A 17,265-nucleotide genomic window follows, 5' to 3' on the forward strand; every position below is an offset into this window, starting at 1 on the left:
TCCTCCTCACAAAAATCATATAAAATAGGCATTATTATTTTGATCTCCATTTCGTAGAGGAGGAAACAGGGAGGTCAGCATTTTGCTCAAGGTCATACAACTGGTAAGTGGAGGAACTGGAATTTGAATAGAGGCAGTCTGGCTAGAAAGTAGTGATCTGAGCCAGTGTCATGTTCATTTTGGTAAACAACGAGTATATCAATGAATGAACATATTCCAAAGGCACGAGTCAAGTAAATAAAGTGGGCTCGGAAGCCGAGGGGGGCTGCCTAACACCATGTATGGCACATAATAGGTGCTCAATAAATATGGGTTGGCTGAATGAATGAGAACAGACAATGGACTGAAATTGAATGGGTAAGAGAGAGGCCAGAACTGCCACTTGTACGAAAGGCGACAGTGTGGGGGTCTGAGAAGGCCCCATTTATCCACATGTGCTCCTGCGGTATGAACGGCCTACCTGCCCAGGTCTTCCAAAATTTTCGTTAAAAATATACATGCACAATAAAAGGATCCGCAAACGGGCACCACGTATTAGAGCTGTTTGTTCTGATGGGTTGGTGTGTCAGCACTTTGGGCTTGGGAACGATGGGTGAGGGTGGTCAGCACGGGCTGCAAGCTCCGTGCTGAGACTTGGGGTAAGACCGAGTGCCGTTTCTTCTTCCTCCCAGGAAATGGTGCTCATCTGGAAATTTCTGACCAAAACCCTCATCAGCGGTGAACTTTACAAGGACCGAGTCAATGTATCTGGCAACGCTGAGATCTCAGACGCCTCCATCACTATCGGTCAGCTGACTATGGAAGACAATGGCACCTACGAGTGCTCAGTGTCACTGATGGAAGACCTGGGAGGCACCCCAAAGTCACGTGTCCAGCTCTTAGTCCTCGGTGAGTGTCTCCATCTCTATCCTGGTCTTTCCTGGGCCAGCAGGGCCGTGGTGCAGGGAGAGGTGCAGGGAGGAGGAGCTCCCTGGTGGTCAGGTAAAGCCAGATTCCCCCAGGGCTTCCCTTTTTATTCTGAGCTGTGTCCACCAAGGACAGTTCCCCGGGCAGAGGAGAAGGCCTGTTTGGAGTGGCCCCGGGGTCAGCCTGGGAAATTCTGTCCCTGCTCTGTCCAGTGCTCTTCCCCATGCCCCAAGCTCTCTTCCTTTTCAAGGCGAACTTATTAGGGAGGAGCAAAGAGAAATCGCAGATCCTAGATGAGGGCTCTCACTGTGCCTTTCTGTGGTGCTGAGGGCCAGACATCTACTTTAGTATCTGCATTTTGTAGACGAGGCCCAGAGAAAGTAGGCACCTGACTCAGAGTCCAACTGTTACTGGGAACATTTTAGTCAATGTCTATTCTATGTCCAATATGAGGAATGGCCTCTACCCTGGGAGGTGAGCAGCGCTTTATTTTTTATTATTTTTTTTAACATTTATTCATTAAAAAAATACTTTTAATGTTTATTATTGAGAGACAGAGGGAGAGAGAGCATGAGCAGGGGAGGGGCAGAGAGAGAGGGAGACACAGAATCCGAAGCAGCCTCCAGGCTCCGAGCTGTCAGCACAGAGCCCGACGCGGGGCTCGAACTCACGAACCGTGAGATCATGACCTGAGCCGAAGTCGGATGCTCAACCGACTGAGCCACCCAGACGCCCCTAACATTGATTCATTTTTGAGAGACAGACAGCATGAGTGGGGAAGGGGCAGAGAGAGAGAAGGAGGCACAGAATCTGAAGCAGCCTCCGGGCTCCGAGCTAACCCTTTAAACCCAAACGATGGATCATTTTCCTTTGTAGTCTCCCTTTACACTACTTGGTGGGATTTTCTTTTTAATTTAATAAAGTGGCTGCCTGGAAGCAGTTGTTGATATAATGCCAAACAGTATAGCCCTGAATAAAGAATAATTAACTGTCTCTTCCTTCCGGTCTGCCACCAGCACGGTAGCTATTGGTGATACTGATGTGTATTCTTCCATACTTTTCACCATGTGCTTTCAAAACACGCACATGCGCACGTGTGTGTGCATGTACACACACACACACACACACACACACACACACACACACTTTTTCTTTCTTTCCTTTCCTTTGGGAAAAAAAAAGAGATCATATTACAAAGATCACCCTGCAACTTATCTTGGGTAATGTTACGTGCATATTTCTCCAGGTCAATATTGATAGATCTACCTATTAGCATACGTTCGGTCGCATGGATGTACTACGGTTTGTTCCAGTGTTCCATACTGATGGATATTCTCAGGCTGTTCCCATTGTTTTTTGTATGCACAATACTGATATCAATAGATACATAGATATTCTTCCACTCCGTTCTTTTTATTTTTATTGGATAGATTCTTAAAAGTAGGATTTCTGGGTCAAAGACTATGCTCTCGTTAAATGGCAATCCGTCCCGGCAAAGTGTTTTCCCCAGAGCAACTTACATTGCTGGGAGCATTCTCTGAGCATAACTGTGTCCCCATATCCTTACCAGCACCGAATGTTACCTATCTTTTAAATTTTCGTAAATATTGTTCATTTGTTAGGTGAAAAAAAAAAAAAAATCAGTTGAGCCTAAATCAAAATCTTAATCTAGCCACTAATAGGCCTCACCATCCCCCAATCGGGCCCAACCCCCTAAAGCTTAGGGACCAGCGGCGGGGAGTGAGGGCTTGGGTCTGTCTCCTTCCCCTCCTTAGTCCAGCTCCTTCCACCCCGCGAGGCCATGTGGCTCCTCTGAGGCCATGGCCAAGGGAGGCAGGGATAAAGGGGAAAAGGCAAAGGCCTGCTCACCTGGCTGGACCAGGTATATCTCCGTCCTGGCTCTCATACAATTCCAGTCATAGCGGACCTCCCCACCACAGCCTTTTTAGGGGTGCCATGGTGGGTTCCACCACCTGACACAGGTAGTGTGTGTGCCCCCCTCCTTTTCTCTACCCAGCCCCTGCTTGTGGCACTCACTCCTGCTCTCTGCGCACCCACTCTGGGCTCCCTGCAGCCCAGCAAGCAGAGTCCTGCCGCATGACACGAATCGGCCCCCGCCCTTACCCTGCCTTCGCAGCCTGCTCCAGCCAGCTTCTCTCGGCAACAGGCAGGCCCCACAGTCTTCAGATGGGTCCCCAGAAACGCAGGAGCGACTATAAAGTCCTTCCATCATCGGGTTGCAGGATCAGCACCCAGGAGCTTACAGGTTTCTGTCACTCAGGGAGCTTCAGCCAGGGAATGAGAGATGCCCGCTCTAATGGCAGAGCACCCCAGTCTCCACGTGGGATTCTCTGGGTGCCTCCCTGACTTGAGATGGGGGACATGGCTCCTTCACTTCTAAAAGAAGGAGGTGGGGAGGAGGGGTGCCTGGGTCACTCAGTCAGTTAAGCGTCTGACTCTTGATTTCTGCTCAGGTCATGATCTCATGGTCCGTGAGTTCGAGCCCCCTCCCGGGCTCTGTACTGACAGTGCGGAGCCTGCTTGGGATTCTCTCTCTCTCTCTCTCTCTCTCTCTCTCTCTCTGCCCTCCCCCCCCCCACTCTCTCTCTGTGTCTCTCTCTCAAAAGAAACAAAATAAAAACTTAAAACAAAAAAAAAAGGAGGGGAAATGCTTCTGGATCTCTATTCCTGAGCACCTCCTCAAAGGAATCTATCTCCTCCTTAATGAACCTCCAGGCTTCTCTTCCGTGGGTGGGAGGAGTGTGACGGATAACCCAAGGGTTTGCTCCTGGAGAGGCCGCTGGGACCTTTCTCATGCTTCTCCTTAATTCTGAGGACACTTGCCGTCCTGGAAGTTGTGGTGGAAATTCTGAGACACAGAAGTCCCGATCTTTGTCTTGTTGATGATTTCTGTCATGCATTTGGAGCCCCTTGTCATGAACGTCTCTCTCCACTGCCTTTGGGACTATAAAAATGAAGTCAATATTCTTTCCTTATGTCTTTAAGTCTTATTTTTTACACTTAGACCTTTATTATATCTGGAATCTACTTGTGTAAATAGGATGCTGGGAGTTTAACTTTGTTTTCTTCCAAATGGACAGTCAATGACATCGGCATCATTTGCTGCAACAAAGAAACACTTATTATTTCACTGGACTTCCAGCTTTGTCACATATTAAGTTCTTACACAGACATGGCTGTTTTTTTACTCTTCATTTTGTTCATTTTCCTTTTGATTATTCCTCTGCTGATATGACATGGTTTTGATTACAGCATGTTTATAACCAGTATTGATATGTATATTTTAGTTGGAGCGATCAGGCTTTTAATATCTGGCGCCGTGTAATATCTTTTCTTGCTAAACTTTTCCAATTTTGTCAGGTTTTACACATTTACTCTTCCATGTTAACTTTTCACATGTTGCTTAGTTTAAAATAAAAGTTGATTGGGGGCGCCTGGGTGGCTCAGTCGGTTAAGCGGCTGACTTCAGCTCTGGTCATGATCTCACAATTTGTGGGTTTCAGTCCTGTGTCAGGCTCTGTGCTGACAGCTCAGAGGCTGGAGCCTGCTTTGGATTCTGTGCCTCCCTCTCTCTCTGCCCACCCCCTGCTTATTCTCTCTCTCTCTCAAATAAATAAACATTAAAAAACAAATTAAAAAAATAAAAGTTTACTGGAAGTATGGTCAATTTACACCCTAATTTGCAAAGGGATGACGTGTTAAAAATATTGAGTCCTCTCATCTAGGAAGATGTATATCAGATCCAATGACCTTCAATAACAAGGCATCTCTGTAGAATATTCCAGGCCTCCTGTGGACAGATGCGGAGCCTTTCTTTGTGTGCAGGAGACAGGCAAGGAACCCTTTCACAACCCTGCACCCATCCCCAAAGCCAAATTCTTTGTGTCTCCTGCTCTGCAAACAGAGGGGATTTATCTTAAATAGAGAGAAAACTACCATCAACTTGCAATGACCTTTGTCTGTGTGAAAGTTGCCAGAAATTCATGGTGCTAAGGGCTCCCATTTACTGAGGACCAGGTATGCACCAGGCATCTGAGAGCTTTACAGATATTAGGGCTTCTAATCTTTGCAATCTATCGGTGGAAGCGGACATTAACACTCATGCTTGATGAAGAGAACACTGAGGCTCGAGAGGTTGAATGACCTGTAGAAAATTCTCCAAGCTTCCATGGAAACAGGACAGCCCAAATGCAAAGCCCTTCACTTCTCCACCTCGTAAGCCTGCCACTCCCAGCCAGCAATGGGTGCAGTTCAGGATGATTCCCGAATTCTTCTAGATTTATTTTCCTTTTCAAAGTACCGTCTCTTTGAGTGGATAGCAGACGTAAGCTTGAGGCTGATGTTTGATCTCGCCCCAGGCAGTAACCTGTGCTTTGCCCCGGGGGCCAACAAAAGAAGGTTGGAGGGGGCAAAGCCGTGTCAGCCCTGGATGTGCCCCTCGCCCTCGTTTGCCCATAGAACACCCACATCTTGGACACAACGCTCATTGATAAGCGAGAGTCTGTAACTGCTCTTCTCCGGGAAGGTCTTTGCTTAGGGTCTGGGAGACGGCCCCGTGAGCGCACCAGCCGTGGTTTCTGCGTCTTCAGTGGGAGCTCTAGAGGGTCTTAGTCCCTTGGAAACATCCCCACCCCCTCTCATCTCAGGGACCAGGCTGTCATCATCACACTCTATCCTCTATAGCATTTTTACAGCTGTGTTTTAGCTGGTCCCAATCTAGGTGGGGTGCCCCGATGTGTTGTGCTAGCTGGCTCCGTTCGAGCAGGGGGCCTGCTGTCTGGAGGGCTCCTCGCGTAAGTGACTCAAGTACACAGAAGGTTGCAAGTTGTTAAAATGGAGCTCTGCTCGCCCGCTCTCTCCCAGTGTAGCGACCTTGATCCAAACACCTATGAGGGCGTCTGGTGATCCCTCCCCTCTTGAAAATACTAATAAGAAAAAAAAGAGAGAGGGAGAGAAACTAAAAAAGAAATTCAGTGGCGTCCCTAGGTTTTATGCTTGTGCGCGTTTACTTCCAGCTCGGTCCCCGACTGACCGAATTTGTAGCCTAACAGGTATTGCTGCCCTAGCCCTGAGCGCCCTCGAAGCCCCCCGCGGTTCCAGCAAGTGGGTGCAGAGTCCCCCGTCCCTGGACGGAACATGCAGCCCGTTCCAATTAAGGCTTTGTAAATAATGTTGCAAGAAACCGTTCCGTGCGCATAGCTCTTCATTTTTTATCTGCATCGGCTCCCGGGAGAGAGAGAGCCCCGAGCCAAGAAAACGCGCATTTTTCGCTGGTTTCTATTCTGCACTGCTTATTGCCTGTTAGCCCCCGGCTGAATCCCTCGCTTCCCCTGGTCCTTTTCTGGCTAATTCTGTCTCCTTCCGGCTTCCCTTAAGGAGCTCCCGTGTTCAGCGGCCAGCACGCGCTGGTTCGGGGCTGGGCATCCGGACGTCACCTTAGTGTGAACGTCCGCCTCCTCCGTCCCCTCTCAGGGCCAGCTTCATTGTAAGACGGGGACTGGCTAGCTGGAAGGGCAAAAGATACAGTTTAATCTGGGAAGGTGGAACTCGGCGAAACCAACGTTTTGCTTTCAAACAGAGGAAGAGAGCGCGAAAGAGAGCGAGAAATCGTTTTGTACCAAATGTTAAGGAATCCAATAAAAATCTTAAAAAAAAAAAAAGTTTCCAAATGCCTTTGCCACTGGGTTATTTTTAGGCAGAAGGGCTTTAATTATACGGGGCCGCCCCCTCGGGCCGGGTGACCTCACCGTAAACACCGAGCCGAGAGCTTCCGGACGGAGGCGGAGCCCACGGAGCTGGTCACCGAGCGGGGGAAGCCACCTGGCCTGGGGGCGGGACAGCCCGTCTCCCCGGCCTCTGGCGCCCCCTGGCGTCATCAGCGGGAGGTGCAGGCTGTGGAGCGACGCGGTGCCCTAGCGCCCCGGGCTGGCCTCCCCCAGCGCTCCAGCTCCTGAAATCCTTCCAGCTACAAACTGGGGGGGGGGGGGGGGGGGGGGGGGGGGAAGGACGAGCCCACCCAGAACCCGAGATCTCCGGGAGCCCCGCAGGCCTCACAGCCGCGCAGCGGGAGGAGGGACTATTTGAACTAGAGCAGACTCCAGGCCCTAGCTTGTTCGGATGGGGTGGGGGCTGGGGAGGGAACCCTTAGAGAAGGGTCTGGACAGAGTGAGGGCGGGTGATTCTAGGCTGGGTTGAGGCGGGAGGGCAGCTTGGGGGCTGAGGTTAGGGGCCCCGGGGTGACAAATACTGACACATTCCTCCGGAAGCCTGGCCTCCTAGGCGCTGGTTGGTCTCTTGTCATCTCTTCTGCCTCCCGAGTGAGTTAAGGATTTGCCTTGATAATTTCCCCTAGCAAAGCTACCCTCCGGTTTGTTCGGATTGCTTTTCTATGCTCCTTTGCCTCGGACCCTTGTCTCCCCTTTTTGTCTTGGATCCCAGAGAGAAACCTGGACACAGAGAGGCCTGGCTACATTTATGCGCACTTCGTACGACGCTGGTTGTTGTGACACTTCTCAGGGGATACTGTATTTTCGGCCAGCTCTCTGTGAAATAAAGTTTTAGTCCCCTGGTAAAGGCATACTGGGCAACAGGGTGATGCTTTTGATGAGTGGAGAGGGATGTTCCTGTACCCCTGGAGAGTGCAGAGGCAAAGCTTGGCTCCGCAGCCCTGACCTAGAGCCAGTCTCTTGGGAAGCCGTGTCCCCCCCCCCCCCCCCCCCGGGGTACCTGCTTGCTGGGCCAGCAGAGAGGAGGGCTCCTTGTCAGGGCGGTGAAGGCAGCAGCCTCTTCCTTCCCAGGCTGCTTCATTCCTGGTGCCTGGACCAGGATGTAAGAAGCCTGTTCTTGAACTTCGGGCCTCTTAGGTTTAGGGGCTGTCCAACCGGGCTGGCATAGGGGAGCACCTATAATGTGTTCCATGCTTGTCCCACACCTGGTTGGCCCTCCCTAAAGCAGCAGGAGATGTGGGTCACACCTACAAACCCCCTGCCTGTTTCAGAGAAAAACTGGTTCTGGTTGGCAGGGAGAGGTGCATTCTGGGTAGCTTCCCCCAGCAACTCCTGGTGGGGCTACGCAAGACCGGAAGGCAGTCTCCAGGCTCCGTGACCACTCAGGGCAGCACTATTTCCTGGGCAAGGGTCTAAAGAAAGAGGTGGAGGGGACAGGCCTGCCACACAGCAGTTCAGTAATAGCCCTCTGCACTGCGTGTCCTCCCCTTCCCTGCCCCAAGGACACTACCTGAAACCTCACGCATACTTGATGCTTCTTCCCGCCTCAGAGCCTTTGCACATGCTGTTCCCTCTGTGTGGCGTGCCCTCACCTCTCTGACCACCACCACCTCCATTAGTGGCCTTGTTTAGTTTCATTCTTCCTTCAGGTCCCAGCCCAGGGTGCGATGGGGTCAGAGTCCCTTCCCTACCCTAGCAGCCTTGCCTCCTGCCTGGTCATTGTCCAATTACTTGTCTCTTGTCTCCACTGGATTCCTTGAACACAGGAAGTCGCTCACTATGTCATCCCAGTGCCCAGCGGTATCAGACATAATAGGTGCCCAATATAGTTTGTAGAATGAACCACCCTACACAGTGGTAGTTAGTGCCGAGTGAAAAACACCGGCTTAAGGTCTTCAGGAATTATGGGAGATCAGGTTAGGATTGAGTTCAGGGGGGCTGTTGGTTTTTGGAGCCTCCTTTCTGTAGGCTTCCCTTTCTCTGTCTCTGCCTCTCTGTCCAGCCCCCCTGCTTCTGTCCTCATTTTCCACCCAGAATGCAACTCTGCTGCCCCCTGGGGTTTTTCCAATCACCCAGTTACTCCGAGCAGTTGCGTTTTATCAGCAAAACACGGGACAAGGGTCATGCTTAACACAAAGGGAATTATTCCTAAGAAGTTTGAATTGAAGGGCTCCAGAGAGAAGGGTTTTCCCCTAATCCAGGGGTGGGCAGACGTGGCCAAATCCAGCCTGGGCCTGTTCATACATGGCCTGCAAGCTAAGAATGGTTTTTGTGTGTATAAAGCTTTATTTAAAAAGTCGAAGCAGTGACAGAGCGCAATGTGGCTCACAGAGTCCAAAATATTACCTTTGACCCTTTACAGAAAAAGTCTATTGTCCCCTTGTCTTACAGATGGGAACACTGAGGGATTGCAAGATTTCCCTAAAATGGCACAGATGAGCCAACATTGGGGGGAACTTGAATGGGCTGGTGGAGAGAGCACTGGAAGTGGAAGTCAGATGACCTGGGTTCTGGTCCCACCAGGCTCTTGCCTAGTCTTCTCTCTGGGCCTCAGTGTCACCCACCTTTATAACAGTGGTGACTCTAATCTTGCACTCAGGATGCTTCCGGTGGTACTGCCTCTCTGTGATGGTGACAGGCCACGGAGGAGATATTTCGGGCTGCACTGACCTTCCAGCAGTATTTGTCACCACCAGGCTATGAACTTCTCCACCTGAGAACAAAGCAGTATGTCTGTATTTCTGGGGCAGGAGGTGGCTGTCCCCAAGTCCCGCCTGATTCATGCCTTCTCTTTGGTCCTTCGCCTACACAGTCCCACCCTCCAAACCAGAGTGCGGCATCGAGGGAGAGACCATCATTGGGAACAACATCCAGCTGACCTGCCAATCAAAGGAGGGCTCTCCTGCCCCTCAGTACAGCTGGAGGACCTACGACATCCTGAACCAGGAGCGGCCAGCCCCACCAGGTAACAGGGAAGACAGCGGGGAAGACAGGTGCCCCCGCCCACCCCAAAATGCAGGTGATTGGCTGAGGCTGACCAATCAGGCCCCGCTGAAGGCCGTCCCTTTCCCCCACCCTGCAGTCAGCCTTTGATATCTTGCAGCATCTCTAAGTTAACTCGTGATAATACCCATCTTATAAGTTGTTGTGGGAAATAAAAGTGACTCGTGTAAAGCACTCAGTGGAAGCACATAGTAAATGTCCATTTGTTATCTTCATTCCCCGCAACTCAATTCTCTTGAATGAGCGTGTCTGGATAACCAGTGCTGTGCAAAAGCACCGAGGAGAGGAGGATTTTAATTTTGACTACGGTCATGTCCTGAAGTATACATTTGAGGCCCCCGGTCTAACTCTATGGCTCCACCCAAGGGTGGGAATTTCTCATACCCATTCCAGATCCAGGCTGGTCCATCTCAGATTCCACTGAACCCCAGCTTCCCAGACCTGGCCCCCGTTTATGGGCGTGCCCACCCACATGACCAGGTCCGCTGTAAGGGTCCCACATTCTCAGAAAAGGAGACGGTAGGTTCAGCTGTGGTTGCCTGGAGACCAGCTTTGTACTGGGAAGCTTGGTATTTGACCTTTGGTCAGGAAACAAACTGAAAAAAAAAAAAAAAAAAAAAAAAAAAAAAAAGTCCCCCGTCCCTGGGCTCAACATGCAGCCCATTCCAAACAGGAACTTCAGTCCTGACCTCGACACTTTGTAGCTGTAAGTCACTTACAGCCCCTCTGACACTTATCCTCATCTGGAAAACCAGGATGATCATTATACCACCTTCCCTGAGGGCTGTAAGGAGGAGAAGAGGAGATCCCATGTGTGATAGTTCTGAACATCCTTGGTAAACCCCACCCCAGTCAGCTGAGCGTCAAGAACTGATGGAGTAGGAATTGGGGTATCAGTGAAGGAGGGAAGGGTAATTCTGGGGGCTAGAGCACTTTAGGGGAGGAGGTTCTTGGAAGGTTGAGGGGTGGGCACAGGCCCTGCAGCCAGGGAGGATCTTGAGGGTCCTGGGTGAGAGGTGGCGGCCCGAGCTTGCGGAGAAGCCATAGGACCGGGGTTGGGGGGGGACGAGTGGAGAGCGGCCGGGAAGGGGAAAGCTAAATCTTGCCAATTCGACGTCAGTGCCCCTGGGAGACCAGGGTTCCTCGGTGGGGAAATCTCTCTGCAGCAGGAGCCCTGGGAAGTGGGAGGCTGACTTCCCATTGCGTCCCCCTTGTTGACCACAAGGTGCCGCCACTGCAGCGGAAACGTTAGCTTTAGCGGACTTTCAGAAAACTGTGCTAGGTCCTTTCCAAGAGGAAAAGGGGCTTGGGAGCCCCAAGTCAGGATAAGAACAGGTCTTGTGGCACTGGATATGCACTGGTTAATCCCAGAGCAGTTTCTAATGTCCACCGTTCCCTTTGAGGAACAAGGCCCGGAGCCCAAAGCTGGCCTCTGATAACGGCAAGGTCCTAGGAGACACTCTGAAGTCTTCTGTCCTGATCTGTCTGCAACATGCTGTGTATACCTTACACGTAGACCGCAACTCTCACTCTGAAGAGTGGGATTCTGATAAGGGCTATAGACCCCCTAAGTATTCCCAGGGTCATAGAGCATTTCCCAAAGTGTGTTCCTTCTAGATGCCTCTTAAAAAAAAAAAAAAATCGGGTTAGTTTACAAAATAAGACCATTAATACTATAACCCCCATTATTTTTTATTTTTTATTTTGTAAATGTAATTTATTGTCAAATTGGCTTCCATACAATACCCAGTACTCATCCCAACAGGTGCCCTCCTCCCTGCCCATCACCCACTTTCCCCTCTCCCCCACCTCCCATCCACCCTCAGTTTGTTCTCTGTATTTAAGAGTCTCTTAGGTTTTGCCTCCCTCCCTCTCTGTGACTATTTTTTCCCCTTCCTTTCCCCCATGGTCTTCTTTTAAGTTTCTCAAGATCCACATATGAGTGAAAACATATATCTGTCCTTCTCTGACTGACATTTCACTCAGCATAATCCCCTCCAGTTCCATCCACGTTGCTGCAAATGGCCAGATTTCATTCTTTCTCATTGCCAAGGAGCATTCCATTGTATATAGAAGCCATAACTTCTTTATCCATTTGTCAGTTGATGGACATTTAGGCTCTTTCTATAAATTGGCTATTGTTGAAAGTGCTGCTATAAACATTGGGGTCCAAGTGCCCCTACGCATCAGCACTCCCGTATCCCTTTTTATGGGCGTAACGCCCACTTTATGGATACGCGGTGCTCATTAGCATATTAGAAGCTCTAAGAGTTGTGTTCTTCAAAAACTGATTTAACCCTCTCTTGATGATGTCTAAAATTGGTAGGTCATGGACCCCTTTCTTAGCACCGTATGTTAATGTCACATGTAAGCAATCTTCCAGAAAACACTCAGAGGTATATGAGACTATAGGAGAGAAGAGGTAGCATTTTATAGAGAGTGAGCATCCAGAAATACTGCTGTGGGTTTCAAGGGAAGAATCTAAAGAAAGTGCATGGGGAAAGATTGGAAGAAAATAACCCAAATCACCAGCTGTTATTTCTAGCTGGTGAGATTATAGATGATTTTATTTTATTCTCTGCTCTTTATACCGGCTTTCCCTGCCCCTTCGGATGAGTTTAAACTCCCTTACTGTAAACCCAAATAGCATTTCCGCTTTGAACTCTAATCACCCTGTGGTCACCCTGGTTTCATATCTACCATTTTCCCACCAGGAGGACACAGACCCTCCTCATCTTGTTTCGAGCTGATGCGAGCAGCCTCTGAAGATTTTCTGGACTGGACTGAATTGAAATAATAGCTTAATGTCATGTACAAAGTCTTATAACGAACATACGTTGTTTCTAGAATGTATATGTATTTTTGAAGACAACTGTCAGTTGCTCCAGGGAGTTCTAGACCTAAAACAGGACTTTTGTGACGCTCGGTCATTTCTTAATTTTGCTACCTTGGGCAAGTTCCTTAGCGTCTCTGAGCCTCCAGTTACCTCTGTGACATTGGAGATGGAAATATTTGGTCCGCCGTCCAGACACGATTGTTAAAAAAAATCGTAGGAAGTCGTCCTTGAGGAAATCTAGCAGGTAGCACATCCAGACCCGGAAAATCCACACCAAGCGACTATCTTGCCAGAGCGTGGAGGTGGGGCAGGGGCTGGTCTGGACACCAGGAGAATTGGCAAGAGATAAAAGCTGGTGTGAATGCAGGACCAGATCTGTGACCCTGTGATCATATTAGGAAGCCCGGACTTGCTATTTTTCTTTTAAGTTTTAATTTCAATTCCAGTTAGTTAGCATACAATGTTATATTAGTTTCAAGTATAAACTATAGTGATTCAACAATTTTGTACAACATCCAATGCGCATCACCACAAGTACACTTCTTAATCCCCATCACCTCTTTAACCCACCCCACACCCTCTTCCCTTCTGTTGACCATCAATTTGTTCTCTATTAATAATAGCCTGTTTCTTGATTTCTCGCTCTCTCTTTTCGCTCATTTATTTTGTTTCTTTTTGTTAGTGTTTCTTTATTTTTGATAGAGAGAAAGAGAGACATACAGAGTGTGAGTGAGGGGAGGGCAGAGACAGAGAGGAAGACACAGAATCCAAAGCAGGCTCCAGGCTCTGAGCTGTCAGCCCAGAGCCCGATGCGGGGCTCGAGCTCACGGACCACGAGATCGTGACCTGAGCCAAAGTCGGGCGCTTAACCGACTGAGCCACCCAGGCGCCCCTCATTCGTTTTGTTTCTTAAATTTCAAGTATGTGGAAAACAGGATGGCGTTTCCTCAGAAAGTTAAAGTATTTACCCAAAGAATACAAAAACACGAATTCAAAGGGATACGCGCACCCCTACGTTTATAACAGCATTGTTGACAAGAGCCAAGATATTGAAGCAGCCCAAGTGTCCATTGATTGTTGAATGGATAAGAAGAAGTGATACATATATATATATAAATATATATATATAATGGATAATGGATTATATATATTGGAATATATATATATGTGTGTGTATATATATATACATATACATACATACATATATATGTATATATATATATACATATATATATACATACATACATATATATATGTATATATATATATATACATATATATATATAATTCGGCCATAAAATGAATGACATCTTGCCATTTGCAATGGGTGGACTTACAGAGTGTAATGCCAAGTGAAATAAGTCAGAGAAAGCCAGGACCTGTTACTGGAGCTGGTAGGCCACCTCTGAGCAGTGCCGTGACTAGATCCTGCTTGCCGTGTCAGATGTCTCCTCTGGATGAAACGGAACCACCTGGTGGCAGCAGAATCTTATGAGGTTGACTCTGCAGCAAATTAGACGGAAAGGTCTCTCACTCTCCGCTCCAAACAGCAGTTATGACGAAGCGTCTTTGAGGACAGGAAGTACGTGTAAGCATAAAGCTCTCCCTTTCCAGGTGAAGAAACCCACAGGATCACAGATTCAGCAGGACGGTGTCTCATGAGGACAACTGGACCATTCTTGATTTCTTTTTTAAAACAAATTTTTTTTTTTAATGTTTATTTTTGAGACAGAGGGAGACAGAGTGCGAGTGAGGAGGGGCATAGAGAGAGGGAGACACAGAATCCGAAACAGGCTCCAGACTCTGAGCTGTCAGCCCAGAGCCCGACGCGGGGCTCGAACCCACGAACCATGAGATCGTGACCTGAGCCGAAGCCGGACGCTTAACCGACTGAGCCACCCAGGCGCCCCCATTCTTGATTTCTTAGAGACGTCTCCCATGAGTCCAAGCTAAGGGATTCGGTTTCGAAAGATCATAAAAGTGGTTACAGCCACATTTTCTACTTATAAAGCATTTTCATGTCATGCATAACGTATTTTATGTTTCCTGAGCACTTGCGATACACCAGGCATTCTGCTGTGGGCTTGTATCGATTAGTACCTCATTTTACGCTCACAATTACTGTGTGCGCCGCGGATTATGACTATTTCCATTTGTAAATAAAGAAGCTAAGGTTCAGTGCACCTAAATTCCTGGGCCAAAGCCGCAAACTTAATCAGTGGCGGAACCAGGCTGCGAACCCAGGGGGTTTGAATTCTAAGCACTTCAGAGTTGCGCTTCCTGCCTGCGTTTGTTCTAGAAGGCCCGGAGGTGGACATTTTGTCCACCTTACGGACGAGGCTCAGACAAGTTCAGTGGCAGTGCTTGTATCCACCTAGGAATTCAGGCTTCCGAATTCCCAGCTGTTTCCACTGAACTGCGTTGACCGGTCTCCTCACCCTGACTGTCCTTCCTTCCCAGTCACAGGCCAGACTTTGTCTCTGAAGAACATCTCCACAGACATGTCGGGTTATTACATCTGCACCTCCAGAAATGAGGTGGGGGAGAAGTCCTGTAACATCACTGTGGCTGTCAGACCTCGTAAGAGCAGTTTGGGCGTGGGGGGAGGGAGAAGGGTAAGGGGGGTGGACGAAGCCCAGGAGATCACTGGCTTGGGGTGCAAAGAGGCAGCTGAGACCCTGTGGAGGTGAGTTGGGGCAGCCTCTTTAGGGTCACCGGCTGGCAGGGTAGCTGGGGTGACCTCAGCCAGACGCTCCTGTCCCAGCCTCCCTTGTCTAGAGGCCAGTCCTGTTCCCTTGGTTCTTTGGAAGAAGAGCCTCAGACTGACTTCTGGAGACCTGCTCAGTCCCGCCCGCCCTTAGGGCTGCTCGGTGGCTATGGGAAGGTGCCCAGAGTCAGCTGCCACAGAGTCTGGACCTTACCCGGTCACCCTGACCAGCTCAAGGACAAGCTAGAGAGGACCTGGCAGGGCTGACAGCTGAGGACGTTTCAGGAGCCTGAGTAGCCCAGGGAGTGTTGGGACCCAAGTCGATTGGCCTGTGTATCTTTGTATACACCTCCATCCTGAAGAGTGTTCCCCAGCCCCACCCGGTCACCTTCTACAAGGCCATGCCTCATGGAGTGTTACTAGAAGCTGGCTGCACTGGCCCCTGGGCTGGGAGGGGGACTGGGCCTTTCCAGAGGAATCCCTCAGCACGGTTCGTCGTCGTCAGCTCCGCTCACGCCCCCAGAGCCTGGGCTTCTGGCCTGGGAGGTGCACCTGCCCTGCTCTGTGTCTTGCAGCCTCCATGAACGTGGCCTTGTATGCGGGCATTGCGGGGGGCCTGGCTGCAGCCATCATTGTCATCGGCATTGTCGTCTACTGCTGCTGTTGCCGGGGGAATGACGAGGCCAAGGACACAAGGCAGTGAGTGTCTGGGGACACCCGTTGGCGAGGGTCTGAGCAGTGTGGGAGGAAGTGTCACAGCTCCTCATGGCCCCTTCTAGTCATGCCAGCACTGGGCACAGCTGCCCCCAGGTGGCGTTGCAGGCCTGGTACCTGACTCCAAGGCCCCTGGTTCCCCAGGCTTCCTGTGGCCTGTGCAGGGACAAGCTTGGGGTTGAGCCCCTGCCACCGTCTGGCCCCTCCGTGTCTAGTGGAGCCGGCCTGTTCCCGTGACACCCTGAGCTCATGAGCAGAGCAAATCTGTGCCCCCTGCCCGTCCTGCAGCCCAGTGTCCCTTTGCATCTGGAGGAGTAGGGATGGCAGGTCCCGTGGCTCTCTTCCCACGCAGGGCACTAGGCCCACCTCCCCGACGCCAGAACGAGGGCAAACCCTTCCCCTCTGTCCTCGTGCCCGCAGGAATCGGGTGGCCTACCAGAAGCCTCCAGAGCAGCTGAGAGAGCTTCAGACGGGGAGGGAAGAGGAGGACGACTACAGGCAAGAAGACGAGAGGAGCTACGGGCGGGAGTCCCCGGGCCACGCTGACCGGTGACTGGAGCACACTGCAGGCTGGGGTCGGGGGAAGATTGCGGTTCATGCCTCTGCTCCTGCCTCCCGTCTCCTCACCCATTTTTCTGGCCCTCCGTCCCCGTCATGGATGGGATGCCTCTTCCCCATATCATCAGCTGGAGGACCTGGCTAAGGGGATCTCGCTCGTGACTGACCCTGCCAAGTGCCCTCACCCAGGAAGTGACCTCTCCCTGCCGCCCGCCTAGCTCAGGGCCCTGGACCTCACCCTGGACCAGGCCACAGCCCCCCCCTTCCTCTGGAGCCGGGAGTGGGGGGCTCCCAAGGCACAGCATGGAGCCGGGCGCTCCCTCGATTGGCCTCAGGAGGGCAGTGGCTGCCAACCCAGGGGGGCGCCTCGGGAGCGCCTGCCTGTGTGCGTATTTGTTGAATAAACGAGAGAATGAGTCCAGGAAGGACTCCCTGTGATTTATCCACCCTAAGGGAGAACTCCTGCTTCGGGACCCACTTTGGCCTCCGGCTCCCTTTCCAGTTCCTCCTCCCCGCTCCCCCGCCCCCCCCCGCCCCAGATTTCCCATGCACTCCAGAAACTGCAACCTCCAACCCACTGCATGCTTCCTCAGGGATTCCTGGCTTTCTCTCTCTGCCTGGGATGCCCATGCAGTTTCTCTCCCTCTCCGCCCGTCCCAGCAGACCCATCTCAAATCCCAGGGACTCCGGATCGTCCCACACATGGGAACAATCTTGTCACCTTGTCCCACACTCATCATGGGCCACACGGCCGTTACCTGGGCATTAGTCCCTCCCTACGCTGATGTCTGAGC

General features: G+C 50.7%; 1 protein-coding gene across 2 annotated transcripts in view; it reads left to right on the forward strand.

Moving 5' to 3' along the window:
* The window catches only part of GPA33 (glycoprotein A33), a 36,844-nt gene extending 20,025 nt beyond the window's left edge, over positions 1-16,819 (forward strand). Inside the window, exons 3-7 of one of the 2 annotated variants that reach the window (XM_019423452.2) lie at positions 672-888; positions 9,466-9,618; positions 14,953-15,072; positions 15,775-15,898; positions 16,334-16,819. In XM_019423452.2, coding sequence (XP_019278997.2) covers positions 672-888; positions 9,466-9,618; positions 14,953-15,072; positions 15,775-15,898; positions 16,334-16,466 — 747 coding nt within the window. In that variant the 3' untranslated portion in view covers positions 16,467-16,819. The remainder of the gene's footprint in view (positions 1-671; positions 889-9,465; positions 9,619-14,952; positions 15,073-15,774; positions 15,899-16,333) is intronic. The other variant, XM_019423459.2, reaches the window with a different exon arrangement.
* The last annotated feature ends 446 nt before the right edge of the window (positions 16,820-17,265 follow it).

The sequence above is a fragment of the Panthera pardus genome, unplaced genomic scaffold, assembly GCF_024362965.1.
Source record: "Panthera pardus isolate Hobbes unplaced genomic scaffold, ASM2436296v1 HiC_scaffold_21, whole genome shotgun sequence".
NCBI classification, from domain to species: Eukaryota; Metazoa; Chordata; class Mammalia; order Carnivora; family Felidae; genus Panthera; species Panthera pardus.